This window comes from Chrysemys picta, chromosome 3, assembly GCF_011386835.1.
Source record: "Chrysemys picta bellii isolate R12L10 chromosome 3, ASM1138683v2, whole genome shotgun sequence".
Taxonomy (NCBI): Eukaryota; Metazoa; Chordata; order Testudines; family Emydidae; genus Chrysemys; species Chrysemys picta.
In genome coordinates this window covers 106,340,222-106,357,766 of record NC_088793.1, presented here as the reverse complement: position 1 = coordinate 106,357,766, position 17,545 = coordinate 106,340,222, and the positions used below count along the sequence as shown (strand labels likewise).

The window sequence follows — 17,545 nt, the reverse complement described above, 5'->3', positions numbered from 1 at the left end:
GCCCCTGAAACCCCCTAATCCATGAACTATTGGAACTCATTTACAAAACTTTTATTAAACATTGCATGAATATATTGTCTCCTACTATAGAATTAGAATTTATAATCCCTATTCAGTGATGAGATATCTTTGAGCTTTAATGTATCTTAATTAAAACTATCTTTAGATAGGTTTTTCCCTCAAAAAGCATTTAAATAAAAAATATTGAATTTTTTTTATTTAAATCATTGATTTTTATCCACCCCGCTACTGCTGTTTGTGACCTGTTTAAAGACAAATTCCCATAGGAGAAATATATAGTACAGCCACATGGAGTTCAGTTCACATTTTTACTAAGCACTGTGCATTAGACTTATTCTCAGAGTTAGATGCAAGACTTGAGACCTCCTCGGCCTTCCATCCATTCCAAGAGGTGTTGCTCTTTACTCTCCCACAAGTGTGCATGCACACAGGACCTTGAAGGACTGTGGGACAGTAAAGAGAAAGTACTTTACTGATAACTTCCTTCAAAAGTCTTCTCAGTAGTTCAGGAGAAGGAGTTGAGGTGGTTAGGTGCTGTACTCAAAAGTCATATGTTGATGTCACTAGGGGCACTTCTCCAGCCCAAATGGACATGGCTTTGATAGAATTTATGTGAACTCAACACCAGGGAGCACCAACTCACGTGTGCAGGCACAGAGGTGATTCTCGAAAAGTTAAAAGTAAATAACCTTTATTCACTTGTTCACAGCCCGCCCGCCTGCCGCTCCCCCCTTCCCCCCCCCCTTCCAAAATCCATATACCAACAATAGTGAATAGTAAAGTAACCAGAAGAACAAAACAAGATTGTTGTTGGAAAGGCTACTGTAGGTAAAAAGAGAACCATTCTGCTGATACCGTAAGATTACTTAAAAGATGTAGTAATTAATTTGATGCTACCAGGTTTTCCCCAGGGAATTCTAGTGCCACGATTCAAATTGATTGAATATGTAACTGTTTACTGTTTCAGGTGAAACCAGAGTTTTGGAAGTATATGGCAAGTATTTACTATGACTAGGCTTGGAAGGATAGATTTCCGTTAAAATCTGATAAATGTGAGTAATTGTCCATTTTTCTCTTCCCCTAAAAACCTGTGAAGAATTCAGTCTTAATTGAAATTAAGGAATAAAAAGTTAAAGCATATGAGAAGGGTAAAACTTTCATAAGTGACTTAAGAGCCAGTCCCATTTTCAGAAATCACTTAGGAGCCTCGTCCACTTGAAAGTCAGTGGGACTTTGTTAGGCAGTTCTGAAGGTCAAATTTTCAGATAACTTGTACACTTTTTTTGCTGTTACATTTTATTGACTACCAGATGAAGTTAAGACTTAATTTCTCAATTTATCCTCTTTGTCAGTCACTAAACTTTGAATAACCTGATGTGTTTGATGGTATAAAATCATGTTTAAAATATTTAATTCTTTATTAGTTATCAGCACAAAAAAAATCATATGCATTTAGTGTATCAGTATTAAGCCAGGTGTAATATGTATAATTTTGATCCATCTGTTCACATAAAAAACTCATCCATAATAAGTTGCTAAATTTACACTGAAATAAAAATACAAGTCAGTATCTGTGAGGATTTTGTATTTCCTGTTTAGTGTAAAAAAAATAAGACCGGATAAAAATAAAATACTGGCACTTTTGAATAAATCAACTACCTGTTCAAATTTATAAAATAAAAATAGAATCCTTCCAAGCCTACCCATGCAAAAGCAATGATTGCAGTTAGTTCTTTGATGCTATGGTCCTGCACAGATGGTATAGAAATACCGAACCATTATTCTGAAGTGAATAGAAATACTACAGGTGATAATCTGATAATCACCACAGAATCCAGTTTTGTTGTGTGAAATTGAAACATGTAAAAACTCATCATGAAGGAAGCTGTCTTCTCATTAGCAACTGGCTGACAATGCACAGCAAAAGCAAAGCAAGCAGGCAAGATTTAGTAAACATAACACAGGAGCAGTAGAAGTAGGAAGACATTAACTTAAGATATCCAGGAACCGTAACTCATTTAAGCCTTCCATTGACTTTAGCGAGTTTTGTTTCAGGTCTGCAGGATCCAAGAGGGAAGCCAGTAGTTGAGGGGGAGGTGGCAGGTTCTCTCAGACCTCCATACCCAGTAAGACTAACTTGGAAAGTTCAACTACCCCTCATCCACCATAGTCAAAGTAGGCATCCCTGGCAGACCAACTAAATTAAACTGTTTGGTAAAGTTATGTAAAAACTGTCTGTACTATAGTATTTGCAATACATGTTTTAGAATTTGTTTTGCATTTGCAGATATTGTACATCTTTAAATCCGCTCTTGTAATTCTGCTTCTATTTAGGCAGGTGAATCCTGCTCTGTAGCTGAACTTCATGTTCAGGATGGGGACTAAGCTCTGCCGCTGTCCAGAACTTTGTCCAACTGCAGACCTGACAAAATTTACAGGAATGGGAGCAATTTCAGATCCCACCTATTGCCCCAGTCTTGCTGTAACCACTGCTCAAAGCATCTCCGAGGTGAGATGAAGAACTGAATGAAGATTTGGCTCACTATCTGTGGGGCCTACCACAGGCACAGAAACATGAAGAGAAATTCTTCTGAGATGCATTAGCTGAGCTGCTCCTACTTAACGTCTAACATTTGTTAAAATTTCTGCCACTCCCCGATTAATAAATATATCCTCTCACTGCCCCAGCCCCCCATCCTCTGTCTTACACGCCTCAGCGTGCCAACCAGTCCTTGTGGCTCCGTAGAGCCGGGGATGATGGTTTCATTCACAAGATTAAGAACCTGGCCCAGGATTCATGGCATGTATTCCCCATCTGCCTGGGGCAGGGAATATGGCACTGGAGGTGGGAATTGGGACACTTGGCTTCTCAGCTTTGCCACTGCTTACGTATGCTTATCTCTTGGGCAAGTCACTTAGCCTCCTCATGCCTCAGTTACCCCATCGGTAATCTAAAGGAGGAGGGTGGAACCCAGCCTGGAGCTCTGCAGATACAAAGGGCTCAGTATTAAGCTGCAGGAGCCAGGGGTAGAGAGACTGTGTGCAGGTCACAGGTGGAGGGAGATGATTTGTTGGGGGTGGGGATAGCTCAGTGGTTTGAGCATTGGCCTACTAAACCCAGGGTTGTGAGTTCACTCCTTGAGGGGGCCATTTAGGGATCTGGGGCAAAAATCTGCCTGGGGATTGGTCCTGCTTTGAGCAGGGAGTTGGACTAGATGATCTCCTGAAGTCCCTTCCAACCCAGATATTCTATGAAACATCCTCCTATGAATTTTTTGGTTAATTAGGCTAGCTGCTGGGGAAGAGTTTGGAGGCAGAGAGCAACTTGAGAGATCACCACCCCCTTTACTCTCAGCACTGTTGGATATACGCTGCTTTAGCTCACTGGCATACAAGGAATGGGTCTAATGAAGTAGTGTGTACACTAGAGAACTAAAATAATAGTTCCAGCTAGTAATCCCAAACACAGTTTAATGTTTAGGGTGTGGATTGTAGCACCTTTTTGCCTACTAATATAGTTAAAACTTAATTACAATGATAGCTAGAAGAAACTAAGAAATCTAATATCTCCCCTTATGTAAGACTTTCCCCATTTTCAAGTGGGAGAAAGTTCTTCAGAAATAAATCTAAGTAATGTCCTGTATTTTTTCTTATATAGTATGTAAAGTATAGTAGACCCCAACAATTTACTGTGCACACTACAGTAACAGGTAAAAGTTTTCTGAACAGTGTTTGTTTTTCTGAGTAGTTTTCTCTCTCTCTTTTCTGGAAAAAAGTGACTTAATATTCTCTAATCAAGTCCCCAGCCTAAAGGGTAATTTCATCACACTTAATCTTAATAAGTATAAATGTAGAGTAATTCAGGAATTACGTATAAATAGTCCCAGTAACAGTTTTTTCTTAACATTTTAGTTGTCTTGTTACCTGCAAGTTTTTTTGGGGGAGGGGAGGGTTGCCCATTCTGTTCACTATCGATGACATGTTCTCTATCCATAATCTCCATGAACCTGGATCTGTTGATAATTCTTTTCTTCCATGAAAGAACTACCTGTATATACAAAATTCTCTCATGGTAATTCATTTATGGACACCCATCTTAGGAACAGCTTAATTGTTCTTGCTGCATAAAATTGGATCCAAGTTGAAGAGCTGACAGACTATAATGTGGTGAATGTTTTCTCCTTTCTTCAGATGTGCAGTGTAGGCTTCATGATTGTGTCATGAGACAGTCCAATAGTAAGTTATGAACCTACTTCCTGCATCTATAGCATTGGATGCATCAGGTAGAAATGTGCTTGTGAGAATTTAATATAACCTCAGTATTGCATTTGGTTGTACAAAAGTACAACTTTCATTCTCTTTAAAATCTTCGAGAGCCAATTTCACAACTGCTCCTTGGTCTTCCAGGGGTTTAATATTTTCTACTTGATGTAGGAAACAGACCTGTCTCTTGTGATTCTTCCAAATTTTTAAAATTTTCCTGATTGTCCTGTTCCTTCCCAGGACTTCCTCAATTTTTTTTATCAAATCACAACTTTGGAGAAGCTTGAGACTTTTATACCCCTGGCATTGAATGACTCAGATGCCAAAAAAAGTTGCCATAGATATTTAAACATCTGTATAATTAAGTTATTAAAGGACTGAACATCCAAGACTACATAATCAAAATAAGTTAACTGAACAGAACACATTTATGAAAAACAAGTCTGTAAGGCTTTTGGTAAGCCTCTCAACCACCATGTTACATAATTTTACCAACTTGAGATGCAAGTATTGTTGAGTAAGTGTCACACTGCATTAGCAACAGAGTTAAGTTATTAAATTATAGATATCAAGAAAACTGATGCCCAAAAATGAGCTGTTGCTGGAATTACAAATCAAAACATTAAGAAGGAAAAAAATAGAAATAGCACAAGATATCTGAATTGCAGGAATGCTGTATGATAACTTTAAGTAACTGAATTAGTTTCTTTGCCTCTCAGTACAATGTTGGGTTTCTCTTCTCAGTTCTCTCTTTGAAGGGAAAAATATGAAGAAGTTTCATTTTAATTATTCTTGATATAGCACATGTTCACAACCCAGATTTTTTCTTAATATTTATAAATACCAGTGACAGTAAGCAATCCCTTCCTTTTTCTTTACAGTTTATATTTAAAGGAGTATTGTTCAGTATAGAATACTAATACACAATAAGGCATTGGAGAATAGCTTTGAATTTTTTTCACATTACTACAGTCTGGTTTGTGATTATTGTCACAATTTTATTGTGCTTTTCTAAGAAGCACATTTATTTCAGTTTTCCATGGACTTTGTCCAGCTAAAGTTTTCTTAAATTTTTTTTCAGGTTGTTATATTTTGAAAGGGAACTGTTTCTTTTGCTTTCAGGCTCATCTACTACTGGTGATTCCATATGGTCTGGCCATTCCCCGCCACCACATCAAGAAAACTGGGTCAGTTTTGCAGATACCCCACCAACCAGTACTCTTTTAGCCATGCATCCTGCTTCTGTCCAGGTGTGACATTTTATTGGTATTCATTTGATTTGCTTCATTCAAATTAATGTTGCAATCATCTTTTTCATACTTTCACTGCAGACTCATACTGTGGACCCAAATTTACTATGTTGTGGAGGTCAGAAATCTGTTCTAGGCTTATTTACCCAACAGATACTTCTGTATCATTGAGTTGTTAAATACTATACCTTATCATCTAGGAAAGTTCTTTTCAAAATTAAAAAATTGCTAACATTTGAAAAGCCAAATTTAAAAGGAACTGAGAATATTTGTACTTCGCTTTCTCTGCATACACTCCATACCTTTTTGTTGCTTACATAATTGCAGTCACTTCTACACCATTTAATGTGCAGAAATATTTCCTATAGCTTGATAGTCCCAAATATGCAATCTGCTGACAGCTTCCTGCAACACTTAAACTTCTACAAGAAATAACTAAGCTTTGAAGGCAAGTAGTCTAGAGACAATGGCAGTCCATGTGATTGTTTTAGACAGATAATACTGAGGAAAAAATGTTTCATTGCAGGACCAGACAACAGTACGAACTGTAGCATCAGCTACAACTGCAAATGAAATTCGTAGGCAATCGAGTAGTTATGATGATCCCTGGAAAATAACTGATGAACAAAGGCAGTATTATGTAAATCAGTTTAAAACCATTCAACCTGATCTAAACGGATTTATTCCAGGTGAGTTCTTTAAACGCAGAAGTTACTGTAGGTATAGCAATTTTGTATTCTCAAAGACAGCGTGCTGGTGGACATGGATTTATATACCATTTTGTAAGAAGTCCTACTTTTACTAAAAGTATTGGTACAATACAGCTCCATTGTGAGTAAAAAAACTGAAGCTTTGAAACTAATTTTTCTATATAATAGGTCAGCTTTGTCAGTCTTACTCTTCTAATTAGCACCCTTTGCTAAATTGTTTAATTGTTTTTACCATAAACTTTAAGAGCCTTAGGTTGGTAAGCTTGCAATAAATATTAAGCGTTATTGTTTTAATATTTCAGGGTCTGCAGCTAAAGAATTTTTTACCAAATCAAAACTACCTATTCTTGAGCTTTCTCACATTTGGTAAGTGTGAAGTGTCAAAGTTTGGGGTAGCTATTTTTGAGAACTGCAGCTATTTCATATTAGAGCTTGTCTGACAATCAGTCGGCACCTTTCATCTTCCTTCCTAGCAAGTGTCACCTGCACAAAATGCCAGTGCTATTCTAGTGTCAATCCTGTTCCCATTTAAGACAATATTACATTTTCCACTGACTTCAGTGGGATCAGGACTGGGCCCCTACTTACCAGGGAGCTAGAGCCCACAATGTCAGGTACTTCACACAACCAAAATGTGTTGAAATTGCATGGAAAAAGACGCATTTTTGTCATGCGTATTTCATTTAGTCACACATGCTTCTGGGTAAATTTGTTAAAGTCCCACAACGACTTAAACACAAATCTTACTCTTCATTTCAGTGTAGAATGAGTGCTACAATGCGAGACATGCTCATTCAATAACTTGTCCACAACAGATTTTGTCTCCTTCGTTAGCTCTTCAGATAACTTACATTTTGGATTCTAATTTAAATAAGATTGTTCCCTCATTAAATAAAAGTATGTGAAGTGTCAGACTGTAAAATCTACATGCTGAAAAACTGCTATATTATAATCTGCCACTAACTTACTTGATGCAGATAGTGCTGAGCAGAACCATAAGTGCTTAAAAATGCAGAAAATAAGGATAGTAAACTAAAGACTTAGCAATGTAACATGAAATGAGTTTAAACCCAGTCATTAATTTTAAAACCTGTCATTAATGAGGACTCATCTCTGTTAAAGAACACTCAAAATGCATAGCACTGTAGGTCCTAAGTATTAACATGTGAAATGGAATTGTATAAAACACACATCTAACAATCTTTTAGATAAGGCAACAAAAGTATATAACCTGAAAATAAAATGACTTAGAGAGGAATTTGATTTTATTTATAGTAAGTTTTCCTTTTAGGGAACTGTCTGATTTTGATAAAGATGGCGCATTGACACTGGATGAGTTCTGTGCTGCTTTTCATCTGGTAGTTGCTAGGAAGAATGGCTATGACTTACCTGAAAAACTACCTGAAAGTTTAATGCCCAAACTGATTGATTTGGAAGACACAACAGGTAAGATGTGTGTTACTAAAGAAACTTCATTGTATGTCCAGATGACAATCCAGTTACAGTTACAATCAAATAGCTGGTATTTGCAGAATTGCAAATAAACTTAGAAGTTTAAACTTATTTTGTGATGGTACATGAAATGATCCACTCTCCTGAGTCATGTAATACATGAGGGTAAAACTTTCAAAAGTGCTTGCTTGTCTTGAGAGTTTTAATGCTTAGTACTTAAATGCCAAAGTCACTTTTGAAAATAGAACTTAGGCTCCTAAGTCATATAAATGCTGGTGAAGATATTACCTATAGCCAATGTTACCTATAGGCGAAGAAGGATGGCTTTGTAGTTAGAGCACAGGGGATCTGAATACTATTCCTAGCTCTGCCACAAACTTCTGTGGCTTTGGATAAGCTATTTAATCTTTCTGTGCCTGTTTCCCTACCTGTAGAATGGACTACTTACTGACAAGGATGTGATGAGTCCTGTTCATTAATATTTGTAAACCACTTTGATTTTCTTGAATGGAAAATGCAAGCTACCGTTTCCTGTAAATGGTGTGTATATATAGAAGTAAATTTGTTTTGTACTCATCTTTTGCTTCTTTATGGTGCATAAAGAAGCCCTGAATTTTATTTTAAATTTTTACTTCAGAAATACCAAACTTGCTTTGAAAGTTAAATCTTTTTTTTTTTTTTTTGCGCTGGAGGACTTACTTAAATTTAATGCCAATTATTGTAATACTTAATGCACTGAATACATATTTAATACCAAAAAAATTTCATCTGTCTCAAAATGCTTACCAAGGTGGGAAAATACTAGCCTCATTTTACAGATGAGGAAACTGAGGTGTGCACAGCCTATAGAAGGGCAGAGAATGGAAACCATTCTGTGCCCTCTGTTTTTTTTTTTTACTGTAGAAGGGCCAAGAAAATTAGAATGGGAGCTTCTTTGGTCCTTCATATGAACATGCTGAGTAACTGAAGCTTTAACAGCTATTTGCTATGACAGTTGTAAAGTATGACCATAAAGTTAGTTAAATTTGGAGGAAGTGGTTTTCAGGTGTCACTTCCTTGTTACTGGTGACTTTTATCAGCCTAGTTTACCGGTCACTGATAGTCTTCTAGGGAAAAAAATTAGACAAGATTTAGCAATCCATAGAAACCAATTGGGCCATGACACACATCATAAAGGATACAAACTTGATTTGTATTTCCTCTTATTTCACTTTTAAGGACAGTATCAAATTAGTACTACTACTAAATCTTAAACCTTAGTAGTTTGGCCAAAAAAATCTTTTTTAAATCAGTAGGAATACAACTTTTCTTCTGCTATGGGTGTGCATGGTACGGTGGCCACTGTATAGGGATATCTTGACTATTTTTAGTGGTCATTCTTCAGTGTTTTCCTCTGAGCTGAAGTATTTGTCGTGTCTTTGTTAAAATGATTTAGATATTTGATATAGGTAGCTCTATAAGTCAGACACCCTTCTTCCCTCTGCTTCTACCTAAGTGCAAAAGCAGTCTTTCTTTCTTTGTTAACTTCAAAATTTTAGAGGCATTCTTCCAAGCTTTAATTTACTGATGCCTGCTTCTAAAGACAAAAGCTGTATTTGAGCCTCCAAGTTTGAATTTGAAACTTTCATTTAATCTTTTTCACACATGTAGCAGTTTAAGAGCATTGAACATTTATTTGGGTTGTCTGCATTAGACAGTTGTACAGCTTTAAGTGGAGCAGCTCCCCGACTGTGTACTCTGTTACATGAGTATAAAGGTGCTTTTTACTGGTACACCTCTACCCCGATATAACACTAATTCGGATATAACGCAGTAAAGCAGTGCTCCAGGGAAGTGGGGCTGCGCACTCCGGCGGATCAAAGCAAGTTTGATATAATGCAGTTTCACCTACAATGCGGTAAGATTTTTTGGCTCCCAAGGACAGCATTATATTGGGGTAGAGGTGTATAACTACTCTCATATGGGAAGAATAACCATACCAGTGTAAGTTATCTTTATACCTGTATAACTTCATCTGCCCTAAGGCTTTTACCTGTGTTACTGTTTTTTAGTACACCTCTACCTCAATATAACGCTGTCCTCAGGAGCCAAAAAAATCTTACAGCGTTATAGGTGAAACTGCATTATATCGAACTTGCTTTGATCCACTGGAGTGCACAGCCCCCGCCGCCCTCCCGGAGCACTGCTTTACCGCTTTATATCCGAATTTGTGTTATATCGGGTCGCGTTATATTGGGGTAGAGGTGTAGTAGTAATCAACTCAATAGTTATACTTTGAAGTGTAGACCAGACCTTAAACCAGAAAGTTTTGCAGCTAGCTGCAGCTCCATCTAAAATTTGTGAAAATTTCCTAGTCAAAAATGCTATAATGAGCTCTATATATGAGGTGTGAAGTGGCCTTCCAAACCAGGGGAAAGCTTTTCCAAAATAAAAATCAAGATGGCATTATGAAAAGTGACAACTCCTGACACATTACTGTGAGAGTCTAGTATGGTGGATATTCTGTGACCCACTCCACCAATCCTTGCTGTGCTTGCGAAGGTCTCATGTCTTGCTTCATGTAGGCAACTCTAGAATATTCTTAGAGCTCACTTGCTATTTTATTTAAATGGGGTGACTTGAGTGCACTCACGGTAAAATGTTCAGTCTTTAGTGAATTAAGATCTTTTCTTTGAGTAGGATTAAGGGCTCTAGCAAAAGTTACTGGTGGAACTCAATTGTTGTAGCAAGCCCAGTGCAAGCCCCTAGTTATAGATGCATTTAAACTTGTTAGTTGTTTATATTGATTTAAGCTAATACATTTAGTTTAGTTGGCAGATCAAATTACATGGATTCAACTTTTCTACTGCAAACCAGCCTAAAGAGATGAATAAATTGAGCTTCTGTAATGCTTGTGTGAAAGCCACACTACAGTAAAACTTGTTTTCAACAGCCTTCACACAAATGTAAGAATTTTTTTTTTCAAATTCAATTGATGGTATTTGAGCATTTGATTGAGGCCTCTACTTGCTGCCACAATTTGACGAATAATGGACTGTGAAAATTATTTTAAGAGCAGAATGATTTGAGTAACATCACTGGCTTTTCCCTTTTGTATCAAATTGAAGTTTCTCATCCTCTGTTTCAAGGATCTGAAAAATGACACCCTTACTGCTGTCTGTCCTTTTCTTAATTGATTTTTTCTTTGTCTCCCATGCTGCTGTGCCTATGCTTGGAACTCACTGTCTGCTCTTACATGTTTTGGCCAAATTCCTCCTTTAAACATTGCATAACCACATACTTTTTGTGATCAGAAAGTATGTAACAAATCATATTTAAGCTGCTACCTTCAATTCTTGGATTAAACCATTGCCTGATCATGCAGTGTACCTTTTAAACAGTGCTTCTACCTTCGACTAGATCAAGGGTTCTCAAACTAGGGGTCCGGACACCTCAGGGGGGGTCACGAGGTTCTTACATGGGGGGTCGCGAGCTGTCAGCCTCCACCCCAAGCCCCGCTTTGCATCCAGCATTTAGAATGGTGTTAAATATATAAAAAAAGTGTTTTTAATTTATAAGGGGGGTCACACTCAGAGGCTTGCTATTTGAAAGGGATCACCTGTACAAAAGTTTGAGGACCACTGGACTAGATTGTATAGTCTCTGGGGCAGAGATGACTTTCCTGTCTGTTATTGCATCAAGCATGATGAATTGCAAACGCTAGGGGAAGAAGATAATCAAACGTCAAGTAAAAGTAAGCTTTCCATGCACTACTACATTTAGAGAGAAAATACTGTCTACAACATCTTGGGGCCACTTAGGATTTCACACAAATCATAGTCCTAGAGTTTAAGGCCAGAAAGGACAACCAGATCATCGAAATAGAGGCCTCAGATGTATGTAATAATTCTATAGTATCTTAGTCTACATTGCTCTCCTCTAATGTGTTGAATATTTGAATGGGGTCACATCAACAGTTTTCTCCTCAGATACCTCAAAAGCTGGAGGATTACTGTTTGCATTATAGTAGCTCTAAGGAGCCTCAGTCAGAATCAGGACCACACTGTGCAAGGGGCTGTGCCAGTATACAAGACTTTGCCCTAAATAATTTACAAGGTGTCACAGAGTGAAAACAAACAGGGAAGGAAAGGAAGACGTGAATTAAAAATATAGGAGCATCAGGTCAGACTAGTTGTATGTACACTTAGCATGTTTGAAGTCTCATGCTGTTTATGTTTATAAATAAATTATATCAGTATTCTTGTTGACTGCTGGCTTGGGTGACATCTTATGGTCTGTTGCACTGAAACATGCAGTAGTTTACATTTCAATTCCTGTTATGTGAGTAACATTTTTAATGCCTTCCACTCTCAGCTGAGAATAGAGCCTTAAGCCATTCACATAATTCAGAAGCAGTTCCATTATTTTTTTCTTGTAAATTTGCATTCAGGCCAGGTTACTGCAGTAATGCCATTTCCTTATAAGAAAAACAAGCTAAATCTGTTCCTTTCTTGGATGACTATCGAGGTACATCTGTTTGGAAGTAGCAGTTGCCTTACTTATAGGTTATGGATCTGTGGAGACCTGAGGAATTTTCCCAGAAAATAAGAAATTTCTGCAGGGGTTGGAGTGGGTGCTTTTCAGACTTAATTTTTCATTATTTTACAATGTCAAGTTAGAAAGTGATAAACTTACAGTACTTTCTAGCTTATTAAATTAAACCTTTGCTCCTGGACCATATTTTGTATAAAGCCTACCTAATCCTTCAATCTACCTGTAGGAATAATAATAATAATAATTATGAATAATAATATAAGTTATCGCCACAACACCAATTGAACCAAAATTCTTTTATTGAATCTAAAGGCCGAATGGTCTTTATACAGCTGCTGCAAATGTGCCTTAAATGCCTAAACAATCATCATAGTTGGTCATTTGGACCCATTGTTCAAGAAAGCCATTTTGGAGGAATTGGGTCTATTAAGGCTTTGGGGAGGTAGGTGGTAGTTGTCGCCACCTGACCTCCACTTAAATAATTGGCTTGACTACTCTGAGTTCTATTGTGTGGGACTGCACAGAGTTATACTTCCATAACTGTTTCATTATCAAACCGAGCATCTTCCTTTCCCTTCTCATCTAATGTTGTTTCCAATACCTCTACTAACCCCAATTGTTCAGTCCTCTTCAAGCTTTGCAGTGTTCTCTGAGTTTGTGCAGAAGCACCTTTTTAATTTCACATATTCCACATCTAGCGCATTATACTTTAACTTCAGCATGTCACTTTGTGCTGCTGTAGCCTACCAGGCTTCACTGGCAACAAGGTTTTGGGAACCTACATCCTTAGTCTTCTCATTCAGCTTATTAGCTGCTGCTTCTGTGGCTTCACTGAACTGATTCTTATGTTTTCTACATTCATTCCTCAAGGTGGTGCACTTTGCCTGCAGAACTGTAGCCGCCAAATACGGTTCCTGAAAGACAGCTGCCTTCAAACTGTGCCTTCTTTGCTTTGTGATTATTTAAGAAAGCTGCAGTTAGGTTTTTCCACAACTATCATGGGGGTCTCCTAATCAATATTTCCATGCAGTCAATGGACCTCTGCCGTGCTTTGCCAAAAATGTATATACATAGGTACTTAATATACCCTCCATTTCCTTTCTTTTACTGAACTTCCCTGTAAAAGATCCTTATAATGGCCCTGGAGGATAGGATGCTGTCCCTTCTGTCCAAGGGCCTGGAGCAACCAAAATTAGTGTCAGTGGGATCCTGGACAAGTCCCCAAAGTGTGGGGGGTGGGGGGTGGGGGTGGGTGGGTGGGGGTGTGTGTTTGTACGTACGTACGTACATACATACATACATGGTATCACCATGACACCATTCAACCATAAATTCCTTTATTAAATCTAAAGGCTTAATGGTCTTTATACAGGTACTCAAAATATACCTTAAATGTCTGTCTGATCGTTACACTCATATGTTAACATGCAGTCATAAGTAAGGCTATGGTCTAATCATGAGTATTTTTAATAAAAGTCAGGATCAGTTCACGGGCAAAAAACGAAAAATCACGGCCCCATGACTTCTACTAAAAATACTCATGATTGAATCTGGGGTGGGGGAAAGCCGGGGGCCTACTTTGGGGGAAGAACCCCAGGGGGCCCACCACTGTTCAGGCCCCCGCTGAAGGGGGGTTTCCGGGGGGCCTGTCACCGCCCTGGGCACGGCTGGTGTGGGGGGAGGGAGCCCCGGGGGGGCTGCCTCCAGGGGCCGCCAGAGCAGCAGCCAGTGCAGCTTGACTGCAAGACCGCCCAAGCAACCGGCTGCAGAGCTGCTCTAGCAGCGGCCAGTATGGCTGTCCCCTGAGCAGCAGGCTTCGGGGCCAGCTGCTCAGGCTTCCCTGGGGTCAGCCACAGTGGCCACTGCAGAAGTCACGGAGGTTGCAAGCAGTCACGGAATCCATGACTTCTGCTACCGCTGTGACAGACACGGAGTCTGTCATAAGTAGTAATCCGATATTTACAACAGGAGTAGGCCTGGGGCGCTCACATGCATATAGGTTGGCACTAGTTAGGCAGGAACTAGCAACAAAAGTAAGAATTTACCCGTTTATATCCTATCAGTTGCACCCTGTGTGACTGAAGCCCTTCAATTAATTCTTTTCCTTGTTAAAACAGACTAAAACCACCCTTGGTAACTGGAGCCTCTTCAAGGAGTTTTCTCCTATCTTATCAATTCCCTTCCAGGTCCAGTTTTTCCACTTAAGCTGCATTCTTTCAAGGCCTTCCCACACCTGCCAATAGGGCCTGCACTTTACACAAACTGCAAAGCATATATATTCTTTAGCCATGATAATTTAACATGGCACTATCCCACTGTGGACATACTTTTTAACAGATTTAAGCATGATTTTAACCTAAAAGACAGTACCATTAATTTCAGTAACCTGAAGATTGGTTAAAGTGCTGATTTAATCTTGCAAAATGATTTTAAATTAATATAATTTTTGTAAATCACTGCATTTGTCAATATGAGAAATTTCTAGATACATTAAAGATTATCTCATTTGCCTGGACACCTCTGATCAAAGTGAAATAAAAATGTTGGCATTAGATTCCTTTAAAGTCATTGTGTTTTTAAAGATTTTTAAATTTGCAAAATTTTCATACCATCCTCTTGATTTTAGGTTACTAAAAAGAAAAGGAAATGAACATATACATGCGTATTCTTAATAATGTTTTTTAAAAAATAGGTGCTCTGCCTCAACAAAAGTGGACGCTGATCTCAAAATGGAGGAAGTAAATGGTATTTGGGACTATTATACCCATGATACAAACCTCTAATTTAACACAGATCTTTTAAGGCAAGGGTAGTCAATAGGCTTATTTTTCTTCCATGTTTTTTTGCCCCAAACAATCCATTATCTATGCTATGTCCCTGTCCTGTTCCTCTTGCTGTTCACAAATAGCAAACAAGTAAATGATTATATACTTGACTACCCCAGTGTGGAAGACTTAGTGTGTAGTGGGCCATCTGTGTTAAAACACTACTTCAGTATTCTGACAAATAGTGACATTAGTGAGCTGGAAGGCTCCTTATGGCCCAAGGAACCCATTTAGGCACATTTAGATAAAAAGATGTTTTTCAACAGACCTGCATCCATCTGAAGCCCTGAAAGCTTCTGTGTATTTAGCATCAGAATGTACTATAATTCTATTTAGGGCTGTCTATTAATCACAGTTAACTCATACGATTAACTAAAAAAAATTAATCGCTATTAAAAAAATTAATCACAATCACAGTTGTAATCTCACTGTTAAACAATAGAATACCAATTGAAGTTTATTAAATATTTTGGATGTTTTTCTGTGTTTTCATATATATTGTATTCTGTGTTGTAATTGAAATCAGTGTATATTTTTATTACAAATATTTGCACTGTAAAAATGATAAACAAAAGAAAGTATTTTTCAATTTACCTCATACAAGTACTGTAGTGCAAACTTTGTTGTGAAAGTGCAACTTACAACTTTAGATTTTTTTAATTTTCAAAAATAAATATAAAGTGAGCACTGTACACTTGTATTCTGTGTTGTAATTGAAATCAATATATTTGAAAATGTAGAAAATATCCAAAATATTTAAATAAATAGTATTCTATTTCCAGTGTGATTAATCATGAATAACTTTTTTAATCACTTGACAGCCCTAATTTTATTCTGATTTTTCCACTCCTGCTTAGTCAAATATTTTACTCTTAAAAAATCTTAAAATTTCTTGCTGCTTCAGCTACTGATGGTATGTCTACACTGCAATTAAACATCTGCATCTGGCCCATGTCATCTGACTTGGGTATGTGTAGTTGCGATGTGTATATTTGGGCTCAGGCTGAAGCCTGGGATCTGGAACCCCACAGCTCCAGCCCAAGCCCAAATATCTACACTGTATTTAAGCAGCCCATGGAGCCCGGGCCAGCCATCGGTGTTTAATTGCAGTGTAGACATACCCTCAGTGTCCATCTCCATTGAAAACAGACTTATAATGAATGGCCAGTCTCATGCAACAGGGAAGAATAATAGAAATGTAGAACTAGAAGACTACCAACTAACTAACCTACATCTTCCTTTCTGTAGACTTAGCCATTACTACTTGTAAAGTATCTTCAGTGGACATGGAGGACAATTGAACTCCGTCCTATTTATAAAAGCCCTTTACATATTTGAAGGCTATTATTAGGACCGCTTCCCTCCCTCCAGTTGTCTTTTTTTCAAGATTAAACTGCCAATTTTTTAACCTTTCCTTATAGGTCAGGTTTTCTATCAAGTGTTGTATTTACTTTGCCCAAGTAATAACTCTTTTATACAAAACTTCTGAACACAAACCTTTTAATTATCTTTTTTTCCCTAAAATACTCTTAAGGTAACACTGGCATGGTTCAGACTTCTGTACACAAATCTTCAAGCAAGCAAAGGGAGGAGAAAATCCCAATACTGCCAATTCTTGGGAATTTATCTTATGACAAATCTTGTGACATTTGGGTTTTTTTAAAGCACCAGCTCCTGGAGTTGGAGTTGGGTGATTGTGTTTTTTAAATGAAAGCAGAGATTGTGTTTTTAGCCCATGTGATTTGTATTATGTGGAAGGTAATGCTGTGATGTCTGTCAGTGGGTTGGAGCATCACTAACAAGGACAGTTGTGGGGCTGGGACTGGTGGGGCTCTTTGTTTTCTGACATTGAGGTGTATTTATTCTGAAAGCGTACATGGCACTGCCAGTTAACCATTTCTGTTAAAGTTTTAGCCAGTGAATTTCCCTTATGTTTTTGAGGAAGTGGTGTTAGTGAATGGTGGGAGGGCTTTGTTGGGGTACCTGTGAGGGAGACTGGGAGACTTCCTCCAAACACTTCAGTGTTACTCCGTTACCAGCTTTGCCTTCCCCCTGACCTCTCCATGCCCACAGTAGTGCTGGAGGGGCTGGGAGGAGGATGGTAGGTGGTTACTGATGGGGTGTGAGGAGCACATCTGCTCGCTGAAGTCAGCAAGGGAAAGCCGTGGGAACCCCAGGTTCCGCACTCTACTTCAGAGGGTAATGGAGAGGGATGGGGTTTTACACAACTCTGAAGCATGGGAGGATTGCAGAGATGTGAAGTGAATTATTCATCTGGGATGAATCTGAACACCACTCTCCCTTCTCTTCCCCCCCCTCCACCTCTGCCCTTCTGATGAATCCAGTTTGATGCAGTAGCTCAGAGATGTGAATTGACCCATTTATCTTGATTGGTGTTCTTCTGATGTTCCCAAAGTCTGCCCCAACCCCTGTTTTCAACACTATCTCAACATGCACATAGACTTCAGAGCAATTTGAATATTAGATCTTT

At 38.3% G+C, this 17,545-nt stretch overlaps 1 protein-coding gene across 26 annotated transcripts in view; it reads left to right on the top strand.

Annotated features, from left to right (window-relative positions):
- The window catches only part of REPS1 (RALBP1 associated Eps domain containing 1), a 112,141-nt gene that overhangs the window by 47,245 nt on the left and 47,351 nt on the right, over nucleotides 1-17,545 (top strand). For 12 of the 26 annotated variants that reach the window (XR_010600100.1, XR_010600099.1, XM_065590278.1 and 9 more), the window contains 5 exons: nucleotides 989-1,015; nucleotides 5,407-5,534; nucleotides 6,061-6,223; nucleotides 6,547-6,610; nucleotides 7,536-7,690. Coding sequence is in view for 24 of the 26 variants with exons in the window: in XM_065590278.1 (XP_065446350.1) it covers nucleotides 989-1,015; nucleotides 5,407-5,534; nucleotides 6,061-6,223; nucleotides 6,547-6,610; nucleotides 7,536-7,690 (537 nt within the window). In the remaining 2 variants the exon portion in view is untranslated. The remainder of the gene's footprint in view (nucleotides 1-988; nucleotides 1,016-5,406; nucleotides 5,535-6,060; nucleotides 6,224-6,546; nucleotides 6,611-7,535; nucleotides 7,691-17,545) is intronic. The other 14 variants (XM_065590280.1, XM_065590288.1, XM_008177034.4 and 11 more) reach the window with 3 other exon arrangements.